The sequence below is a fragment of the Prunus avium genome, chromosome 1, assembly GCF_965620075.1.
Source record: "Prunus avium chromosome 1, drPruAviu1.hap1.1, whole genome shotgun sequence".
NCBI lineage: Eukaryota > Viridiplantae > Streptophyta > Magnoliopsida > Rosales > Rosaceae > Prunus > Prunus avium.
Window position 1 is genome coordinate 51435401 of NC_142284.1, and position 21263 is coordinate 51456663.

Genomic DNA, 21263 nt, shown 5'->3' on the forward strand with positions numbered 1-21263 from the left:
TCCCCAAATGGAAGGAATTATTTGACCTAGGGTGATTTAATTCGGTTCCCACAATTCCCATATCCCTTTGGCGCAAGTGAACAATTATTTCCTCATTATTTGTAACACAAGTTACACCCCTCCTAAACCATTTCTAATCAGATCAAATGTTGAAGTCCACAAAGCATATCTTTGGATGGTCAACTACGCATCCATACGTTTGTGGTGGTAGACTGTTTCAACCAAAATGGCACACAGGGGAAAAGACTATCCAGCCAAGCCATTTCACCATTCCCCTTCTCTCCTACCCATAACAAGTTCATCGGCGTCTGATGCGACAGCTTTGCTTATATTGAAGGAAATGACAAGCTATACTATACAGGGTGTCTTTCACTGTGTATAAGTACTGACAGCCTAGCCAATGGTTCCTGCTCGGGCATTGGATGCTGCAAAGCCGTTATCCCCAAAATGATGCACATTTTTAGTGTAAAAGTCCAAAGCTTCCATAACCACACTGGGATTTGGGACTTCAATCCTTGTAGCTATTCCTTTTTGGTAGAAGAAGAGTCTTATGACTTCTCCACTGTTGATCTTGTTGGTCTCCAGAGTAGGAGCAAGGTTACCACAGTGCTTGATTGGCGTGTTGAGCAACAAATGTGCAAAGAAGCACAAGAAAATGTGAAAAGTTATGCATGCAGCCAGGCTTATAGCTTTTGCCTTCACTCTGATAATGGTCCGGGATACCGTTGTAGTTGTTCTCCAGGTTATCAGGGCAATCCTTACATCCCAATGGTTGCCAAGGTACTTCAGTCTCTTTGGATTAAATGTTCACAGTGAATTCACTTATGTTCTTATTTGGTTTAGTTTATTATATTGTTTAGCAATCATTTTTCTTTTGGTTGATTGAACTAACAAGGTTGCATTGCTTGTTTGTCTTCAGGATGTTGACGAGTGTGCTGATCCAAGGCTTAATGACTATGAAGAAAGATCTTGCATTAACCAAAAGGGGAGCTACACTTGTGCTTGCCCCTGAGGCTACAACGGGGAAGGCCAAAAAAATGGAGAAGGCTGCGTTGGTTATCAACTTCCAGTGATTAAGATTGTGGCTGGTAAGTTTGACATACATAAATCAAACTTTTGTAAGTCTCCAAATGTCCCACTTCTGATATGAAAAGTTCAGAAATCTAGGACATATACCAAATATCTACACTTATTTTCTATGCAGGTAGTGGAGTAGGCCTTGTTCTACTGCTAGCTAGTGGTGGCTGGTTCTATCTGGGACTGAAGAAAAGAAAGCTTATCAAGCTAAAAAAAGCATTATTTTCAGCACAACGGTGGCTTAATGTTACGAAAACAACTCTTGAGACCAGAAGGATCCATTGACACTACCAAAATTTTCACAGAGAAAGAACTCAAGATTGCCACCAACAACTTTGATGAGAGCAAAATCATTGGCCGCGGAGGATATGGAACAGTTTATAAAGCGGAGTTACCTGATCAAAGAGTTGTTGCCATCAAAAAGTCCAAAATAGTCGGATCGTACAGAACGATCAATTCATTAATGAAGTGGTGGTACTATTGCAGGTCAATCACAAGAATGTAGTTAAATTCTTCGGGTGTTGTTTAGAGACAGAAGTGCCATTGCTTGTTTATGAATTTGTCACCAATGGTACCTCTTTGACCACATCCACCAAGAGAGCACAACTTCCACCGCCACCATTCCTTGGAACGTACGTGTTAGAATAGCCACGGAAGCTGCAGGGGTGCTTTCATACTTACACTCTGCAGCATCAACCCCAATCATACATAGAGACATCAAGTCAACAAACATACTCTTGGATGATAATTACACAACAAAAGTGTCTGACTTTGGACTTTCAAGGCTGGTTTCTCTAGACCAAGCTCAATTGTCTACAGTGGTGCAAGGAACTGTTGGATATTTAGACCCTGAGTACTTACAAACCAGCCAACTGACAGACAAGAGTGATGTGTATAGCTTTGGAGTTATAATGATGGAGCTACTAATTGGGAAGAAGGCGGTCTTTTTTAATGGGCCTGCAGAGGGGAGAAATATTTCAAGGTTCTTTCTTTCTGCACTGAAAGAGGACCAGTTGTTAAGAATTCTTGAGGATTGTGTACTTAGAGAGGGAGATGTTGAGGAGGTGAAGGATTGCTAGCCTTGCTGAGAGGTGTTTGAGAGTGAAAGGAGAAGAAAGACCCACCATGATGAAAGTAGCAGCAGAACTAGAGGATCTGACTACTATGGCATTGGCAGGGCAGTCATGGGTTGGAGAGGAATTGAATTCAAAAGTGACAGGGAATTTTGGTGGTGAGCCATCAAAAAACATTAGTGACGGAGGAGGCAGTGCCGGAGACCTGAGTCTTTTTAACAATATCATGCTGCAAGAAAGTGATGGGAGATGAATGTATTGCTTGCAAATTATGTTCACCTTTATTTGGTTGTGTACTGAATTTGCTGATGCTTTTGCTAAATGCTTATGAATTATCTTTGCTTCATCATTGTTGTTTACTTATTGTCTTCAAATTCCTTATTAGATTGGCCTCTATTTATCAAATTATTCTTTCTCATTTATAAGATTTCAGTTCAACACAAAATCACATTGACTACAAAGTAATAAGGTAATAAAACCTGATAGAAATAAGTGCTCTATGTAAGCTTAGGAAACAAAAAAGGCACACAAACACTATCAAATGGACTTGTTCACTTGCAGCACAATCATCTCCCATCATTTACTGGTAACATAATGTGGTTCCTCATGGTATCATACCCAGAACTCGAATCGCCACCGCCTCCATAGCTAATAGTTTCCATGGATATTCCACCGAGAAGGGACTCAGTCTCTTCTGAATTGGCTTCATTGCTAACCCATGGATGCATTACCATCCTTCTCAGTCCTTCTAGTTCCATAGCCACTTCCTTCATTGTTGGCCTTTCTTCTCCTTTTACTCTCAAACACCTCTTCGCAAGGTTAGAAACCTCCTTAAGCTGCTCAATGTTTCCCTCAGTCACAATACAATCATCAAGAACTTGTAACAAGCGGTCCTCTTTCAGTGCAGAAAGAAAATACATAGCCAAATTTCTCTCTTCCTCTGGCTGGTCAAAGGAAAGCGCTTTCTTTCTTGTTAGTAGCTCAACCAGGACAACCCCGAAACTGTAAACATCACTTTTCTCTGTCAATTGGCTTGTCTGCAAGTATTCGGGGTCTAAATACCCCAGAGTTCCTTGCACCATCGTAGATAACTCATCTTGGTCTATAGGAACCAATCTTGAGGCACCAAAATCAGACACTTTTGCTGTGAGAGTTTCATCCAGGAGTATGTTTGTGGACTTGACATCTCTGTGAATGATAGGAACAGAGGCTGCAGAGTGCAAGTAGGATAGCACTCCAGCAGTTTCTGTAGCTATCCTTAGACGGATTTCCCAAGAATTGTTTGATTTGGTTGCCTTGCTTGTGTTATGGATGTAGTCGAAGAGGGTTCCCTTCGTGACAAACTCATAAACTAGTAGTGGAACTTCTGTTTCAAAACAACAACCTAAAAGCTTGACCACATTTCTATGGTTGATTTGGGAAAGCACCAACACTTCATTAATGAATTGCTCTATTTGGCTTTGATCCACCATTTTTGACTTCTTGATTGCAACCACCCGGCCGTCTACCAAAATTCCTTTGTACACTGTACCAAAACCTCCCTTGCCAATGATTCTAGTCTCACTATAATTGTTGGTGGCCTTCTCAAGTTCTTCTGCAGTGAAGATTTTTGTCGTTTCGTGAGTGGATCCTTGTCGTTCTGAAAGTTGCTGTTGTAGCATAAGTCCTCCATTTTTCCGGAAGAACTTCTCCTTCAGCTTCATAAGCTTCCATCTTTTGTATCCCAAGTAAAACCATAAGCTTCCCATTAGCAAGGCTAAGAGGCTGACCCCGATTCCTGCATTTCCAACAAGTTTAGACATCAACCATCATGGTCATTGTGGGCTTGTCCAATATAGGTCCCTATAATTTCTATTTCCTAGACATACACCCATCATTCTATAAATATATGTGTAAAACCCAATTTCAAACTTAAATGACCGGTAGGATATAAGAGGTTATAGTATTCCTATGTTTTTTCATCATTGCCATCAGACTTCATATTTTATTCATAATTTATTCCAAGCATTTCATTAACTACCACAATTGTAATTAAAACTCCCTATTAATAGCATATCAATCACCCCATTTCTTTTGGTTGCTCCCTCTAACATATCGCCCCTTAAAATTGCAAACCCAAAAAAAAATGTAAATTACATATCCAATAATGTACATATGAAAAATATAAATATAAATATATATGTATAAAAATATAGGTATATTATTTACCAAAAAAAATTTTAAAAACTATAGGTCAATTATTTTGTCATTGAAATTTCCATACATTTTTCATAAATTAAAAATAGGTACACAATAATTTATAGAAAACAGGTATGTTGTATAATTGAAATTTATGCACATTTTTATAAATTAAAAATAGGTACATTATTTGGAAAAAAAAAAGTTCATTATATTAGGCAAATTGTTTTACTATGTACTAGCCTCTCTGCACGCGCTTCCGCGCCTGCGAGAGGCTTTTTTAAAAAAAATTAACATTTATTTTAGAATTAAAAAAGATAATGGGTAGTTGTGTTTCATAAAAATAGGTCATTATCTGATTTTTCTTTTAATTTTAATTTTTTTAAATATGAAAAAGTGTGAATTTACCATATTATCCTCATTTAATTAATAATTTCAATTCTTAATGTTTGTATTAACCAAGGGTATTTTCTGGTATTTTGAATGTTTCACCATTCTCTACCTTTTGCTTTATATATATAGATACATTATTAGAGAAAAAAAAAAGGTACGTTATTTAGAGAAACAAAATAGGTTCATTTTATAAAAAAATTCATAAAACAAAAAATAAACAGATTATCAAATTATTTTTCATAAAACAAGTAATAGGTACATTATTTAGAGAAAAAAATAGATACAAAATTTATCGAAAAAATAGGTTCATTATACTAGGTAAATTGTTTTACTAGGTACATTATTAGAGAAAAAATAGGTACATTATTTAGAGAAAAAATGGGTACATTTAAAAAAATGTTTTTCAAAAAACAAACAATAAATAGATTATCAAATTATTTCTCAACATAATTAGAATGTACACTATTATTCATAAAACTATAATAAAATAGATTACTAGTCGTATAATTCATAAACGGAAAACAACATAATTTTTTTATTAAATAAACCAAAATGTTAATCACCTATAAATTACTAATACGTTAATGTTGAATTTAATATTTAATTTCAAATAAGTTTCTAAATTAATTCCTACATCCATTACAACCATTTGGAGATCTTTCCAAATTCAGCGTGTCTCATTAGTTACACCCCCCAGAACACATTAACTTATAAATAAGGGTAGTTTTGGAATCCAAAAAATACAATAAATCAGATTTTAAGTTCTATTAGGTAACTTGCTTAGTTGGATCATAGTCATTGGGTATTACTTGAAAAAATTGGGTATTTTAAATAGAAAAATAAAGGGAAGGGTTGTAGGTGATTTAAAATGAATTTTATGGGTCTAAGCTCAATTTACTATTGTTGTTTTTATTATATATAAATAGTTTTACTCAATATAATTACAGAAGAAGGAAAAAAAAATGTAAATCCCAAAGCAGTAAAATCACTCCTGAAACATAGTGATTTGGAGGAGTGGCAAAGATTCATATATAATAAGCATATATACTTACCAACAGTAATCTGAACAACTAATGTTCGATTAGGGGAGCAACCTTCTCCGTTTGTTCTACCATCACCATGGTACCCCTTCCGGCAAGAACATTCATAGCCTCCATCTGTATTTATACAATTTTGTTTGCACGTATGGAGGTTTGGATCATCGCATTCATTAATGTCTGCAAAACAACATAACCCATATTCAGAAATTATGCAAGTTAGTAGTACCTACTAACTTTTTTTTGTACGAATCGAAGGACGCAAGACTGAACTTCACTGCATCACGGCAGCAAAGTGACAATTCAAAACAAAGATAATATACAATTAATTTACCAAGGCAGCCATTGAGGTATGGATTCCCATGGTAACCGTCCAGGCACTTGCAGCGATACCCGAAACCATTGTCAACATCATGACACCTACTGTTATTTTGACATGTGTAGTTCATCAACTTCTTATTTTCAACTTCTTCACATGTTTCATTTCCAATTGACCAATCTAGTACCACTGGGAGCAATTCCACATATTCCAAATCCTTGAGCATGTTGGGGGAGAAGTTGAACTTCCCCTCTTCGACTACGAAGGCATAGCTGCAGGGGCTGAAATCCCACACTTTCGTATGGTTCTCGAAACTATTTACACTTACTTCAAAAGAGGTCATCCCTTTAGCAATGGATGTTTGGCAACAGCCTATACCAGAGCATGAATCGTTGGCAACATAGTCAATTTTACCACATTTTGTGGTGCACCCACCGGTGTACCCGTAGGCTCCATTTTTGTCACCTATGATCTCTGCATAGGTGTCACACCCGACCGCCACGAACTTGTTATCGGTGTCTGATATGACGAATTTGGAGAGGGAGAGAGAATTATCGAAGGCAGCCAATCGCGCGCCTGACTTGTTGAAACATTCTATGGCTATGTATTGCTCAATATCCAGCTTCCCATCCACAGATATGTTTGTGACTTCAATTGAGTCACTTTTTCTAAGAAAAGGCTTTGGAGGGTTACCTGTGCAATTGATGAAGAAATCTTCGTTGTAGTAACAATTCGGGGTTGTGCCAAATGGATATGGAATGCTCACCTTCCCACACTTGTCTTGGCAGCCAGGCTTGACTTCTACTTGATCAGAAGAAGGAGGGCTTAATGTTGCTGCTGTTGTTTGAGCTGAAGCTGCGGCTGCTAAAAGCACTTCCATGAGGGTGATCAGTTGCAGAAGTAGAAGCATTAATCTTTGAATGCTCATGGCTTCTGGTTAAGTTTGTGTTGTTGAAACGAGGTGTTAAATTGGTGCTTTTATTGGCGGCTAGGAGAAAGACCGGACTTTTCCTTTAGAGAGACTTGTGAAAAAAATATTACATAATTATAAACTCAGGTCCAAGTGGTCCTTTTTTTTTTCTGTTCTTTTTTAACATGTGGCATTGGTCCTGCAACTTGTCACATCTAGATCTCAATCATCACTTGCTCTCAACGAAACTGGGGATTAGTTTCTTAAAAGAAGACGGAAAGCTGCAAATAGTATTGTTGCAGTAAGCTGTTTTGTATACAGGAATAACCTCATGTGTATGAGTAATTACTCTTAATCACTATAGTTATAAACTTCTTGCGAAATATTTTGTAAGTTTAAAGAAGAGTAGGAACATCATTTCATTTTTTTACCTCTTCTAGTTTAGTCATGAGAGTAGGAGCAGAGTAAATTAATCTCAAATTTCCACCATGAATGGTCCTTATATCATCCAGATTCATGGAACAGAAAAAAATAAGTCAATGACGTGTTTGAAAATTCAACGAAGACTTATGCCGGAAGAAGCACGGTGGCATTTACAATAAAAGTATTCGGGGGTTTAAAGAGGCCCCACCCAGGAATTGATTTTGATTGGTGTAGAACCAGAACGAGGAGAGGATTTCAGGAAAAGCTAGACTGAATAAAGTGAGGAGTTTTGGAATTGGGATTATCTAAAAGGATTCTTTCAGGAAAAGGAATTTGAAGTTTCTTACGCTTTCTACCCCCCCAACCAAACTATCCTAAATTCTGAAACACCAAAATTTAACCAAAACACACCGTAGAAATCAGAAACTCTGAAAGCCTACTTAAGTCATAGGATGTTCAACAATCCACATCAGACAAAAACATGTACCTAGATAGCCAAAATCCCATTTTTAACCGAACAAGCTACGATTCTTCACGTTATTTCTTGAATTAATTTTCTGAAGATTTTAATCTACAAAAATCCAAAATTTAAAACATCATATAATTTTCTGAAGATTGTTTTTTACAATTGATTTTGCTCATGTTAAATCTTAGCTATTAGATATTATATAACCTTTGAAATTAAATTGGAAGAGAAAAACAAAGAGTAGTTTGAAGGAACCCATTGGATTCCTACAACCCTTCATCCTAGCACGCTATGTGTCTTGACGACGCGGGCCCCTTGATGCAGGTGCTTCACATGGACAGCTTCGTACATTGACGTGGTCTCCACTAAATTATTAGTCCGACTGAAACACGGACTGCTATTTGGCCCCAAGAACCAGTCTCCGGAATTTTGGGTTTCGCCAGGTGGGTTGGAAATGGCCTTACGGCAGTGTGAATTCTCAAGCGAAACAAAAGTCTTCTCATTCACACCTTTCAATCTAAAATGCATGAATTGAGAAATTTCGCTAGGATTTGACAGCACCAAGTTCAACAAGATCTGTTCTTTGGTTCTTTTCTTGCTGTATCACTCCAAATTTTGTCAATTTCTATGCTATAATGTCTTGATTTCTATCTGGGTTGTCCTCTTTATCAATCAATTTTCTTAGACCCAGTTGGTACTGTTCTGATCTCCTGCCATAAATTTCTTTTCTTTTTTTTGGACGAAATTTCATTAGAAAAAAACGAAAACCTAGAAAAAAGGGGGAAACTGCCGTCTATGCCACATATTTGAATGCGGGTCCCACCAAAGACCTTTGTTATTCTCTTTTGGGGAAATGGTCTTCTCTACACAGACGTCCACAAAATGTTGAAGTGAGCCTTTGATTTTTCGGTGAACAACAACACACATCAATCAACAGTTAGAAATTGCTCGTATTTGTATAGCGCAACGGTTGTGAACGACATGCATCAACGATGCAAAATTGATCGCACTTGCATAGCGGAACAGAACTTTATATAACATATAATGTTACTAAGAATCAATATTAATGACCCCATTATATTTGCTAGATATTTCTATTTGTGCCGCACAAATATCACTCCTCTTACTGTTGCACCACTTTAAGTCTTGGATTTTACCATTTCAAGATCATGAAGTAATGCAGTTTCATAATTCAATTTTAAAGGTTTACCAAAAAAGAAAATAGTCAGAGATGAATTAAAACTAAAAAATCAAAGAATAAAATATAAGAAACATTTTTTTTCTGTTCTTTTTTAACATGTGGCATTGGTCCTGCAACCTGCACATCAAGATCTCAATCATCACTTGCTCTCAACGAAACTGGGGTTAGTTTCTTAAAAGAAGACGGATAGCAGCAAATAGTATTGTTGCAGTAAGCTGTTTTGTATAAAGGAATATTTTTTTTTTTTTTTTTAATACAAACGATATTGAATGAGAGGGAATAAAATTGAATACATAACCTCATGTGTAGGAGTAATTACTCTTAACCAGTAGAGTTATAAACATCTTGCGAAATATTTTGTAAGTTTAAAGAAGAGTAGGAACATAATTTCCTTTTTTCACCTCTTCTAGTTTAGTCATGACAGTAGGAGAAGAGTAAATTAATCTCAAATTTCCAACATGAATGGTCCTTATATCATCTAGATTAATGGAACAGAAAAATAGAAGAAGTCAACGACGTGTTTGAAAATTCAACGAAGACTTGTGCCGGAAGAAGCACGGTGGCATTTACAATTAAAAGTATACGGGGGTTTAAAGAGGCCCCACCCAGGAATTGATTTTGATTGGTGTAGAACCAGGAAGGAATCACGTTAGGGGACCGAGATGCATAATCTGATGAAGAATCTTGTCTTGTTTTGGGGTGAGAGGTTCAGCTCAATTTGAACAACTGGCCACAAATGAATTATCCCAACTTGGAGGGGTGAGAAAACGCTGATAATGACGTCATTTGCCAAATACTTTTTCTTTTGTGAATTATCTATTGTTGTTTAGGAAATCATGGTAAATACTATATTTTAAAAAATTAATAAGAATAAGAAACCATGGTATATGAAAAACATGCAGATCTAATTTTCTGTGTGTATTCATGGAAAGTTTTAAAGTTTTTCCTTGCACTTTCCTTCATATTCCTCCAATCCAACCGCCTACTTATTTTGCTCCTTTGTCCAGTCGAAATATAAAACCTTGATTAAAGACTTGGCTCAGTCAGCTGCCAGAGTAACTAATTATCTGACCAACCAAAGTAATTATCTGCTGAGCCCACATTATGGATCGTATTATGAGAAAACCCTTTTCATGCTAGTACTATCTTCTTGGATAATTATCTGCTACGACTAAGTCATGCTTGAGTTTGTCAAACACTTGGGTTTTCCTTTTTCTTTCTCCAAATAGACTCTATATGGGTTTTTGGATAATATGTCATGCTAAAATGGGTTTATTTATAAAAACCCGTCTTTTTTTTTTTCTTTATTCTCCTCATGTGCATGTTCTTGACTAGTCTTTCCAGATTACTCTATAAGGATTTCTATTCTCTCTACATATAATTCTTGACTAAATAATCTACATACATTCTTAACTTAATAATCTATAGACATCTCGTCACCGGAGTTTGCACAATTCCACTACAAACCATACATATTCCTCTAAAACTGATTTTAAAACTGATTTGTTCAGCATGTAAGATGATGTTTCTTTATATGTACACGGATAAACAGAAAAAAAGAGATGTGGAATGTGCACCTATAATTTAATACGAGCACGAACCCTCCACCCTGACCAACCTATCCCACACTTCTCATTAGGGAGGGAAGCTACGAGTACACACTTTGTTCGCATTGTAACTTGGGTTCTTGAAGGAGTTCCAGGTGTAATGGTGCATCACTTTCAGTGACCCAATTGGTCATGGAAAAAATGGCCTAACGATAACTCTAACTGGCTTAATACCTGCTGCAACCACCTCCTGTAGCATCTTCATCCTGCAAACACGAAGAAGAAGCAAGCCATGTTATAACTCAGGACTTTTTTCAATAACTTTTTAGCTTTCCTTGAGAAATATCTGATCATACTTCTTTCAGAGAATGTCAAAGGAAGCTCCTCATCTACCGTCTGCCCATGACCAGACCACCTTGCGTAACTACTCTCCTTTTTTGAGTTTACCATACCTGACTTCTCAGGTAAGTTATCTTTATGTATACCTCGGTACAAGTGTTTCAATATGAAAAGGGCAGTATCATAATCCCTCCAATAGTTTCTGCACACCAAGATTAACCAATTAAATGGAACAGATAGATAAATAGCTATGTTTTATAGATACATGTATACATATCATTAAGCAGCAAACATTCAGACTGTAGGTGCTACATCCATATAAATTCATATGCTTATTTAAAAGATGGACACAAGAGTATAAAGATCCCACGATTATTTGAGAGTAGTCCACTTGTAAGAATTTTGTCATTTTATTCCTCCACCCTCATCATACTAGTGAAAAAAAAACAAACAAAAGGGAAACAATTCTGAAAGCAATAATTCTCATAACTCAAACAGTCCAAAACTTACTGGCTGTCTAATATTAATGAAGAAAATTTTACAGCCAACAAATTTTTGAATGAATATGAGAAACATCCGAATAGCAGATAAAGGCAACAACAGCTGAATTATTATTCCAGTGCAACAATTCCCAAAAGTCCGAGCAAGAAAATGAACAATATAGTTCAGGGGTTGTAAGCACAACAGTATGCACAACAATTTGCATGAACAGTATCCAATATTTTGCTTGATAAAAATAGAGATGGATTAAAATTCCAATTGCATGAATGAGGAAACATTCAATGTGAGTACGTACGTATGTGCTCCGATTGCAGAAATATATGGATGCTCAAATGTCTTGTCCTGCATGATCAATACAAAGACTCATTGAGGATCAGAAAAATTAGCTGGTACTGATGACGTAATAATTAAATGTCTAACTGAGATAGAAAAGCAACAAGGCTATAAAGAAAACAGTCATGCATAGCGTGCTACTAGATTGGTACCATTAGTGCTAATGAGAACAATATGGGGTTAGAAAGCAGTTGCAAGGCATATTTCTAAAAAGACCACAAATGACATTCAGTGGATGCACAAGTTGAGTGAATTCTTCTGTTTGTGTCTAATCTATGTGGAGTGAGTGGAGTGGTGGGTGTATCTACGCACTTGAAGAACATGATCAATCCTTCCTTCTTCACTTCCGGTTACTCTTGCCATCATAAGAGTACCGTACGATCTCTCTTCCTTTTCTTCGGCTGTTTCTGCTGTATCTGCAATATAACCAAAATAAGAAAATTCAGAAACCTTACGAAAGATGTGATGGAGAAGAAATTAGATTATTGTATTTAGGGCATAGGAAGTTTATATTTCCAACCCCCAAACTCTTCTCTCTTTTTTTCTATAATATGAAGAGATCAGTACACAAGGCCACTTTTGCTAAAAAATGTATTCTTTGATGTCACTATCACTGAGAAGAACAAGATACAGGTTGAACGAGCAAAAAATCTACCACCTTCAAGGCTATCCGCGTTTCTTGACTGGCAAACTGTCAGCACTTTAACCTGTTCAAACATAATATAACCTTGGAATTTCAATAGCTTCTCACATATAATAGGAACTACAGCATGCATGTACATCAAATAACTCAGTTTTGTGAAGCATGACTGATCAAAACCCTAACCCCAATATGCTTTAGTTGCAGAATCTCAGATTAAGAAATTAAGGACCAATGCAAGGATGAACAGTTCTAAACTGGTGCTGTACTATACCCATGTATTGACATAAATGAAAATCCAGTTGGAACTCAACCTTCCAAATTAAAAAGGTAATGTGGATAGAACAGAGCAAATAAAAACTTCTGGTTATCAATGTAGAGAAAGCCTGAGAACAAATATAATACAGGATCAAAGTAAAATTGAACCTATAGCATGCAATGTTGAACACATAAATTATCAGGTTGAAGCAAACTTGGGCCTATCCGAACCAAGTGAAAACTCTCGTGATGAAGAATAAAAACTCTATCTTTATTCTTTAAGTTCTTTCTTTTTTCCCTTTCCTGACAACTTATTGCTTTTAGGTATCTCCATGGCATAAATTTCAGTTATGCTAGCTAGGTGATAACCTCTTCCTTTTCTTTTCTTTTTTGGCCATAGCCAGGTAATACCTCTAGTTTGAGAGTAATAGCTTAGAAATAAAAACAAACAGAATTCTAATGGCTAAGAGCTAGAAAAGACTTTTAATGAGTACCAAAAATAAAGGCAGAGAAAGAGAGAATTCAGATTAAAAAGAGATATCAGCTTAGAGAAGTCTAACAAAGCCCACCTTTACAGAGTTTATATGATCCATTATTGCTTGAGAACGAGCAGCTAAATCTTCAGTGAATTCCTACATGAAAAAGTATGAGAGAGAGAGAGAGAGAGGTGACCAAGTCATGCATATGTTAAAATGTCTTACCTGAAACCCAATATGCAACCTCTTTCCACCTTTGTGGTAGGGTATGATAACAGGTCGCTTGCTGATGTATTCTTTACACACAAGCGGTTCAATTCTGTATTTAAAAATGAGATAAGTTCTATCATGTGTCTCGAGATCAAACATGTACAATTAAACAAGACAACACAAGAAAATAAAAGATATGAGTGATGAGCACATAGTTGATTTGCATACATATAAGAATTTTCTGATGACATCATGAGTACAAATGAGCACTGTGTGCACAATTAGTGAAAGCAACAGAGGCTAGGAGCCACTGATAGGGATTTAGCTGTGAATAACTATGGGCTTAGCAGTTTTGAGCCCACATATGACATCCAAAGAAACATATGACAAAGAATGAAGATGAGTTTGGCATGTTACTTTGTCCTACAATAAATATACGAATAACAGAGATTTTAATCATATCAAATTACAGGGCACACAAAGGGATATTTTCAATACGAAGTTTAGTTTGCAAATTTTATAATCGTTTTATGGGTCCAATTTTCGCTTTCAGGTGATTTAAGCTACTATACTGTGTGTCAACTAAGTAGTTGCTAAATTGGTGCACTTTTTTGGGAAAAAAAAAAAATTCAAACCAATACAAAGGGGGAAAAACCTATAGATTTTAAACTTTTAAGGACTGGAATCTGCAAATTATATACTGTGACCTGGATCCCCAGTTTCCCTATCTTCTTATTTGCTAGTCAATTCTTTGCATTTTTGTGATCAGCTTACTTCTTCTAAACCTACATCCATACTTCCATTAACTTTTTTATCCTCTGCAACATTTCCTATGCAAGACAACTCTTGGTGCCATGAAGCAGGGGTTCTTACACTTTTGGCAAACCAAGTGGCATACATTCAAGAAAATGGTCAAGCCATGCACTTTATCTGCCATATCCACTAAGAGAAACAACGTCTGCAAATGCTTCAGTGAAAACTGGATTTCATATTAAATATTATAATCAAGAGAGCAGGACTGCAAAAGACCTATATGCAACAGGATCAAAGGGGTGAAATATGTTGAACAATTGCCGACAAGCTGGCATCTCCTCACTTGTGTTTTCCTCTCCCCAATATTCTTTCCCCTTTCCTGAAATAGAGAAGATAGAGCACATTAAATCTTGGATTTAGGTCTCAAAAGTAGGCAAGCATGCCTAAAACTATATCTTCCAGAGAGAGACCAAAACAACCTTAAAACATGGATCCAGTATTACAACAAGTATCACTCCAAGTACAGAAAAAGCCCCACTCAACAAATCAACACAAATATCTGAATTTCCAACATTGAGAAGTTCAAAACACTAAGAAAAACAATAGACAAGGTTACAAGAACAAAATCTTCTTAAAGTATCCCAGTATAATTAGAGACAGCAACACAGTGCCTTCACTAGTATATAGAAATTAGGAATCTGAGAAAGCATCAATATGTAAAGCATATTAAAACATAATCATTGATCATTACCAATCCCAATACGAATGTTACGAAGGGCAAGGAAGACCCCAAGGGGTGATCCAACTGCAAAGAATGTATCAACCTGAAATATGAAGAGTTAAATTTAGCAAGTGACAAAGTCATTGACAAATTATATCTATCATACATTTGCATCCATAGAGTGAAACAATTCAATTCATATTCTCTATAGATACAGATATTTGAATCTTTATTTTTCATATGCTACTCTGTGAAAATAGAAAATTGACAGTTTTCTGGCACCTTGAATTCAAGTTTTGTGTAGTTGATATAAGGGGTATAACTCTTTGGTGACCCATCTCCCTCAGGGGGCAATTTCTCAGATAAGGGCTGCTTTGGAATAGTTGCAAGAACTTCATCATTTTCTGTTCAAGTTACGCATATGAATGCATGAGAGCTCCTTTCATAAACTAGAAGCAAAAAGTAAATGAAATAAATTATTTTAAAAATGTAAATATCAGGGATCACCTCGATACGACCCTGGACTAGTATCTCTACCACCACATTTGGCTTCCAATTCTGCTATTTTGGACTTTAGGGTATCAATCTGAAACATAAAGAATTTCATTCATTATATGCATTGTATATAAAGTGTACCCACAAAAGGCTAGGCAGAATAAATTATCCATTTACATATTCTCACCTCTTCCCTCAGCAATTCGACTACTTTGTCTTTATTGCTCGTTTCTTCGCATACTTCTTCAACCACTTTCTCTACACCACCAACTGGTACTCCACAGTTTATGCTTGTAGTTTCACCCGAGCCATCCCATTTAAGCATGTTGCTCGATTCGCAAACTGATTCATGCACATCTTTATTACCATGTGGTTGTTTCAAGTCCACAGACTTTGCAACAAAATCGTTAGAATCTGATGTTTCGTGACCCACAACAGTCGAGGCATCTTTAGCATTTCCATCCTCATGTATCAGAAGAGTTGGTTGTGCACTCATATTTTCATCATTAAAACCCATCATGTCATCAGTTTGATCATTTACAAAAGCGAATGTATCTCCCAAATTAGTCGGAGTGTCATATGTAGATTGATTGTCCACACCAGGTGAAGATTCTCCATCTCTATCATGTTCTTTGAACATCCAGTCCATTGGAAATGGGGATGACAAATTCTCCTGATGACAAAGGATATCATAAGAGAGGACACTTCCCAGAGAATGACCATATATGGAAACCTACATGGATGTAAGAATAACATGAGAGGAGTTAATTTAATTCTAAACTTATATAGACAAAGCATAACTAAAGATAATAGTAAAAGTTTTTCAGCTGCATACCTTTCCATCATAACCTGGATTCCTCCTAAGAAATTTCAAATATAACCGATTTAATTGGTTGGATACCTGGTGGGAAAAAAATTGTGTTCAATGACAATGCCACAAATCCAAGAATTAGAACATTGAAAGACAGTATGATCCTAAGAGTATCATAAAAATAGACACTGAAAGTTTAGACACCAATGCACTACCGCGTTGATAATGTCCTGACAGTATATGGGACTCATGTAGTATAACACATCATGAACAGTTGCACTCAGCATGACACGCAAACCCTTCACACCATCTAAAGTACATTTTTCGACTGCAGTTTCACCACTAAGCTTCAAGCCCTTTCTCCACTGAAATGCAAAGATCAGTAAGTTAGAGTATAGTAAAAGCAACTGAACAAAAAAACAAGAAAATAAAATGAGCATAAATTGCATACAAAAGGCACAAAAGGGAAAAAGGAATGAAAAAGAGAAACAAATCAAGTAGATAGAAAATAAGCTGGATATCATAGAAAAGAGATTGCTTACCTGGCATGGGATAAAAAGAACCCTTTGAGTGTCACGTTGGCGTGAAGTAAGGTGTGTTTCAGCAAGACTTGCAGTTATATGGTGAAATTCACCAACATCATCAACTAAATTGGATTTCTCCAATCTTTGACCAATTCCATGAACCATGAACACAAGGTGTCGAACAGGAACCTAAATCAAATGTGCAACATCAAACTTATCACTTTCAAAAAAAATCAACAAAAACAAAATGAAATGAAAGCTTACTGCTGCACACAGCCAGTTTTTAGGAAACAAAAATTATGGACTGGCTATTTAATAATATACTCAAAGACTGCAACAAACTCAAGGAGTGTGCATTTTTCTTTTCTACGAAAACAAAAGAAAGAAAAAAAAGCTTTACAGACAAGCTTTAGGTGAATTAAATTTTGCGCTTCAATTATGCAGGCTATCAATCAGAGTGACCACCCTAACTTTCCTAGCAAAATTAATAACATAAATTTGTTACCTTGAAACCAAGTATCAAGACCATAGAAGTTATGGTTTAACCACCTTTAACAATCTAATGGGCAAAAACAATGATCCTAAAATTCTGGGCCGCGTGATTCTAGTTCATTGATGGCTGAATTTTTTAAGAGATTAACATCATAGAAATTGGTTATCAAACTAGTCAGTTGCACTAATCTTCAGCCTGCACAACTTCTTTGGACAGGGGTCCTTGGTAGATAGCTTTAATACCACAACCTACCAAGGATTCTCAGTAAACCATAACAAGACAACTCTTAGAATTTGTAACGAAATCTAACTCAGGAAGCCGGGGTAGCCATTCTCCCAGCTGTGTTCATACCTATAGATTACTAAGAGCTGTACATTTGGCAGGTATGAGCACACATATATTATGCACAAGTTGAATGAAGACAAGAATATACTGAAAGAACCTTAAGAACAAGAATAAAAGCAACCCTTTTTATTTGATAAGTGAAAATGCATACCGCTGAGCAATAATCATCCATTTCCTCCTCCTTCTGCTGTCGTAATTCATTCTATAAAAGAAAATGGTTGTGAGAAAGATGACAGATTATTTTTCTGTTTCCTTAATGCATAAAGAAGACTTTCCTTACGCTGAAAATGATAAAAACTTTTGCATGGTAGAAATCATAACAGAGCAAGATAACCCAGTTTTGAAGCCAAATTTCACATACAAAACAGTACAAGAAGAAACATAGACAACTCAGGGGGCCAAACAAACATACAGTTAATAAATCAATAACAATCGTGTATCTGCTACGCTAAAAAATATTTGAACATAAATGCCTAACCAAACCCCACTACATCCCCATACCATCAAGACATTCAATCACACATAAAACTTATTATCATGGTAGCAAAGGTAATTGTTTCTGCTGTTTTTGTTTTTTTGTCCCTTTCATATCGTTACCATTATTACACCTAAAACATATAGAAAAGATTTATAACACTCTAGCTCAGAAAATGCATTTCCTAACTCTGTAAACAACAACTGAAGTATTTTTCATAGACGCTGAAGATGAAGGCTACATCCATGCTCAGTGAAAAATAACATTTCAATTGGTCTTTTATAAGTTAAAATAGAATGATAAAATCTAGGAGCAAAGTACCACATGTGCCTTGCTAAAATGGTTTCAGTAAAGCTGAGTGAGAAGCAAGTTTCTTGTAAAGTTTATGAAAAATCTGAAAGTTCACAAATACACCAGTTCTTGAATAGAATCCATTTACATATTCAAACATCCATTACAATCCAAAAGACACCACCAGATTAAAATGATATCACGGGAAAAGTTCACATAGCAAAGTACCAAGAAGAAACTACAAACTAGCATTAACAACAAATATGCATAAGTGAATTACTCAAATAAATCACATGAATCTGAGACTCAAGTCAAATACTCGAAAAAGGTATAACCTTGAAAAAAGGAAATATTGAAGGCAGTGTCAGATATTATCCCATCAAGTATTGATCAGGGAAAAAAAATAGATACCTGGGTGGGTTTTGAAGAGTAAGATGCAGAATATCCACGCCTTAACTTCATTCCATTTCCACCTAAAGTAATGATACTAGAAAAACCAGAAGCATCTATATTGAGCCAAGCCTCCCAAGTATTATCTTCTCCTGTGAAAAGCGCATGCAGTCCCTAGAAGTGCATCCCCAGGATGTGTTTAAGAATACAATAATAACATTATAAAATCTCTTCTCCAAATAGCAATACACATACAGGGGTAGAGCCTTGCAATTCAACCCGAGCTGCAAAAAGTCCAGACGGCTGAAACGTTCGCCGGTGCCAAACCTGGAGATAAAAAGTCCAACTTCACCTACTTATGCTGATCACCTTGTATACCGAGTGAGGTGCAGGACATGTTTCAAAGTCTAAAAGAAAGAGTACATGTACAAGGGACAGATTGAAACAGCCTTAAAATCATTCCATGAATCTAAAATTTGGTATGTTTCAAGCATAAAACAATGCACTGAATCAGCATAAAGTAAGGCAGTTATCACACTCTCTGGCACAAAAACTCTGGATAGAAATTACCAGTTAGACAATGAGCAGAACATGTATAAACTCCACCTTGTCAGAAACATGTTCATTTAAAGTAGCACATATCAATGCTGCTGCTAACCTGCCTACGATAAGCAATCTCCAATTGTTCAGAAACATCTTCACGAAGTGGCAACCAATCAGCCCCTTTACGAGCAAACCAGTGACCTCTTAAGACGCGCCGGTTTTCTCCATCCCAATAGACAGGGAAAGAATGCCGCTTCACTAAATCTACCTGAAATGATTGCATGACTACGTCAACTCAAATCAATCGTGTCTACATCTAAAAAGTAGTTGGAATTGGTTCATTTCACTTTGAAGAGACACTCCAGACTAAGTAAACAAGAAGTGACTTAGAATGCTAAAACAAAATAAGACTTTTGCTGAAAGTGATAGAAAATCTTCCTTGTATTGGCTCAGTTAGATTCATCACAAGAGACTATGAATCCCATGATGCATGTTAACGAGTTGATTAGTACTAGATAGCTACATTTTCAGGTCCATAGGTACTTCTTTTCACCTTAAATAGTAAGTTCACGTCCCCGAGAAAGAAACCAATAGAAGACTAACAATACTTAAGGTAGATAGTCTCTATCAAGTCTTTACACTGACACAGACAAAATTGGAAACAGAAGTCATACCTCATAAAGCCCTCCCTTAACAGGAACACCAACTCTTTCTTCTTCCACTTTATATAATTCAGCTGACCGACCCCTCTCTAGAGAAGATAAAATTTCCCGCTCAGCCACCTTCTTACTGGAACTAGGTCGCTCTTTTGGACCTTCGCTACATTCCGCATACTCTCTCCACCAACAAGTAAGCAACTCTTCCTCCCTCTATATGCATATGCAAATTCAACCACCATGTGATTAGAATAACTCTAAGATAAAAAAATCACAAAAACCGCAAGCTTTAAGACATTACCAACCACCAACCCACCTGCAAAAAAGATGCCTCAATTGCCAGAGAGTCTCTCTTACCAAAACGAAAATAGTCGCCTTTTCCCACTATCTCAGTGCGAGGGACTGAAGCAGCCATCTCTGCATAATCACGGAAGCAGAAGATTGTCAATTGAGAAGTAGAAACACACACTAAAACTCGGTATTTCAATGTTCGTGGGAATCCAATTACCATTCACTGCCAAAGGGACTTTGCAAAAGTACCATCGAACATCGCTACCATCGGACGGGCTTCTAGTCTGCGCTAGATACTTCTGGTGGCCCTTACACTGCTCAATCTCATCTTCCAATCTCCGGATGTTCGACGGCGTGTTCTTCAGCATATCAGGGAACGTTTCTTCAGCCACACGGTTTGCCTCCGAATCCGCCATACCCATACTCCACACCAAAGAAGAAAGATGTGCTTTTTCCTTTTGTTTTGTTTTTTTCAAATTCGCCAACTCCACGTTTTCATTTCATCTCAAAACCCTAACCTGGTGCAATAGATGAAATTAAAGAGAGTAAAATGGAGGTAGAATTTTGGAGTGGAATTGGGAATTTGAGAATTTCTGGAAACCGAGATTGAAAGAAAAGTGCGAGAAAGTTGAATGCAAAACCCCAATGTTTGCGGGAATTGCTAAGTAAGAATGTGGAAAAATCATGACCGAGAAAGAAAACGAGACTCTTCAGAAGAATGACAGCTCGCTCTCGGGGTTGAATGGCAGGTGGATTGCAACAACTGCATCACATAGAAATGGCGGTTGCGTGCTTTTCCTTTTCTTTTTTCTTTTTTTGAAAAAACAAAAACAAAAACTGAACTATAGAACTTCTTCTACTTTGCCTTGTTGAACTTTTCAATTTGTCTTTGAGCCCTAATCTTTCAAAAGATGTTAATATACTCCTTCCCGTCAAGTTTGTTAACTCATTCGTTAAATTGAAGGGCATTTTTATCCACAAGAGCAAGTCCACCCCAAAAGGTTAAGGCAAGGCAAAGGCAAAGGCAAGGCAAGGGCTGCCACTATTCACATGAATAGTGGCAGCCTTGCCTTTTTTGGTTCCACCCAAGGTCT

At 36.6% G+C, this 21263-nt stretch overlaps 2 protein-coding genes and 1 pseudogene across 4 annotated transcripts; 1 reads left to right on the plus strand and 2 right to left on the minus strand.

The window, feature by feature from the left end:
* The first annotated feature begins 310 nt into the window (after positions 1-310).
* LOC110761206 (wall-associated receptor kinase 3 pseudogene) lies at positions 311-2451 on the plus strand (annotated as a pseudogene). The gene is made up of 2 exons (XR_015832874.1): positions 311-780; positions 920-2451. The product of XR_015832874.1 is annotated as a wall-associated receptor kinase 3 pseudogene (transcript).
* A 93-nt stretch (positions 2452-2544) lies between these two features.
* Positions 2545-7107, minus strand: LOC110761263 (wall-associated receptor kinase 2-like). Its single transcript, XM_021963704.2, has 3 exons — positions 6093-7107; positions 5774-5938; positions 2545-3927 (listed from the first exon to the last, which is right to left on the minus strand). Exons 1-3 carry the CDS (start codon positions 7003-7005, stop codon positions 2717-2719), a joined length of 2289 nt encoding a protein of 762 aa, XP_021819396.1. The 5' UTR covers positions 7006-7107; the 3' UTR covers positions 2545-2716.
* Positions 7108-10531: 3424 nt separating this feature from the next.
* SGR2 (shoot gravitropism 2 (SGR2)) lies at positions 10532-21038 on the minus strand. 2 transcript variants are annotated; one of them, XM_021963629.2, is made up of 22 exons: positions 20387-21035; positions 20195-20295; positions 19897-20091; positions 19338-19490; positions 18935-19006; positions 18701-18853; positions 17675-17725; positions 16704-16874; positions 16377-16526; positions 16186-16251; positions 15538-16083; positions 15363-15441; positions 15138-15259; positions 14886-14958; positions 14411-14513; positions 13397-13490; positions 13265-13327; positions 12456-12504; positions 12110-12213; positions 11760-11806; positions 10981-11165; positions 10532-10890 (listed from the first exon to the last, which is right to left on the minus strand). In XM_021963629.2, the coding sequence occupies exons 1-22, from the start codon at positions 20589-20591 to the stop codon at positions 10886-10888; spliced, it is 2787 nt and encodes a 928-aa protein (XP_021819321.1). In that variant the 5' UTR covers positions 20592-21035; the 3' UTR covers positions 10532-10885. The 2 variants fall into 2 exon arrangements, 1 of the variants encoding a protein (XP_021819321.1); XR_002527347.2 differs by lacking the exons at positions 10532-10890; positions 10981-11165; positions 11760-11806; ... (1 more) ...; positions 12456-12504; positions 13265-13327 and adding an exon at positions 14255-14339 and having other exon boundaries at positions 20387-21038.
* Between the last annotated feature and the right edge of the window lie 225 nt (positions 21039-21263).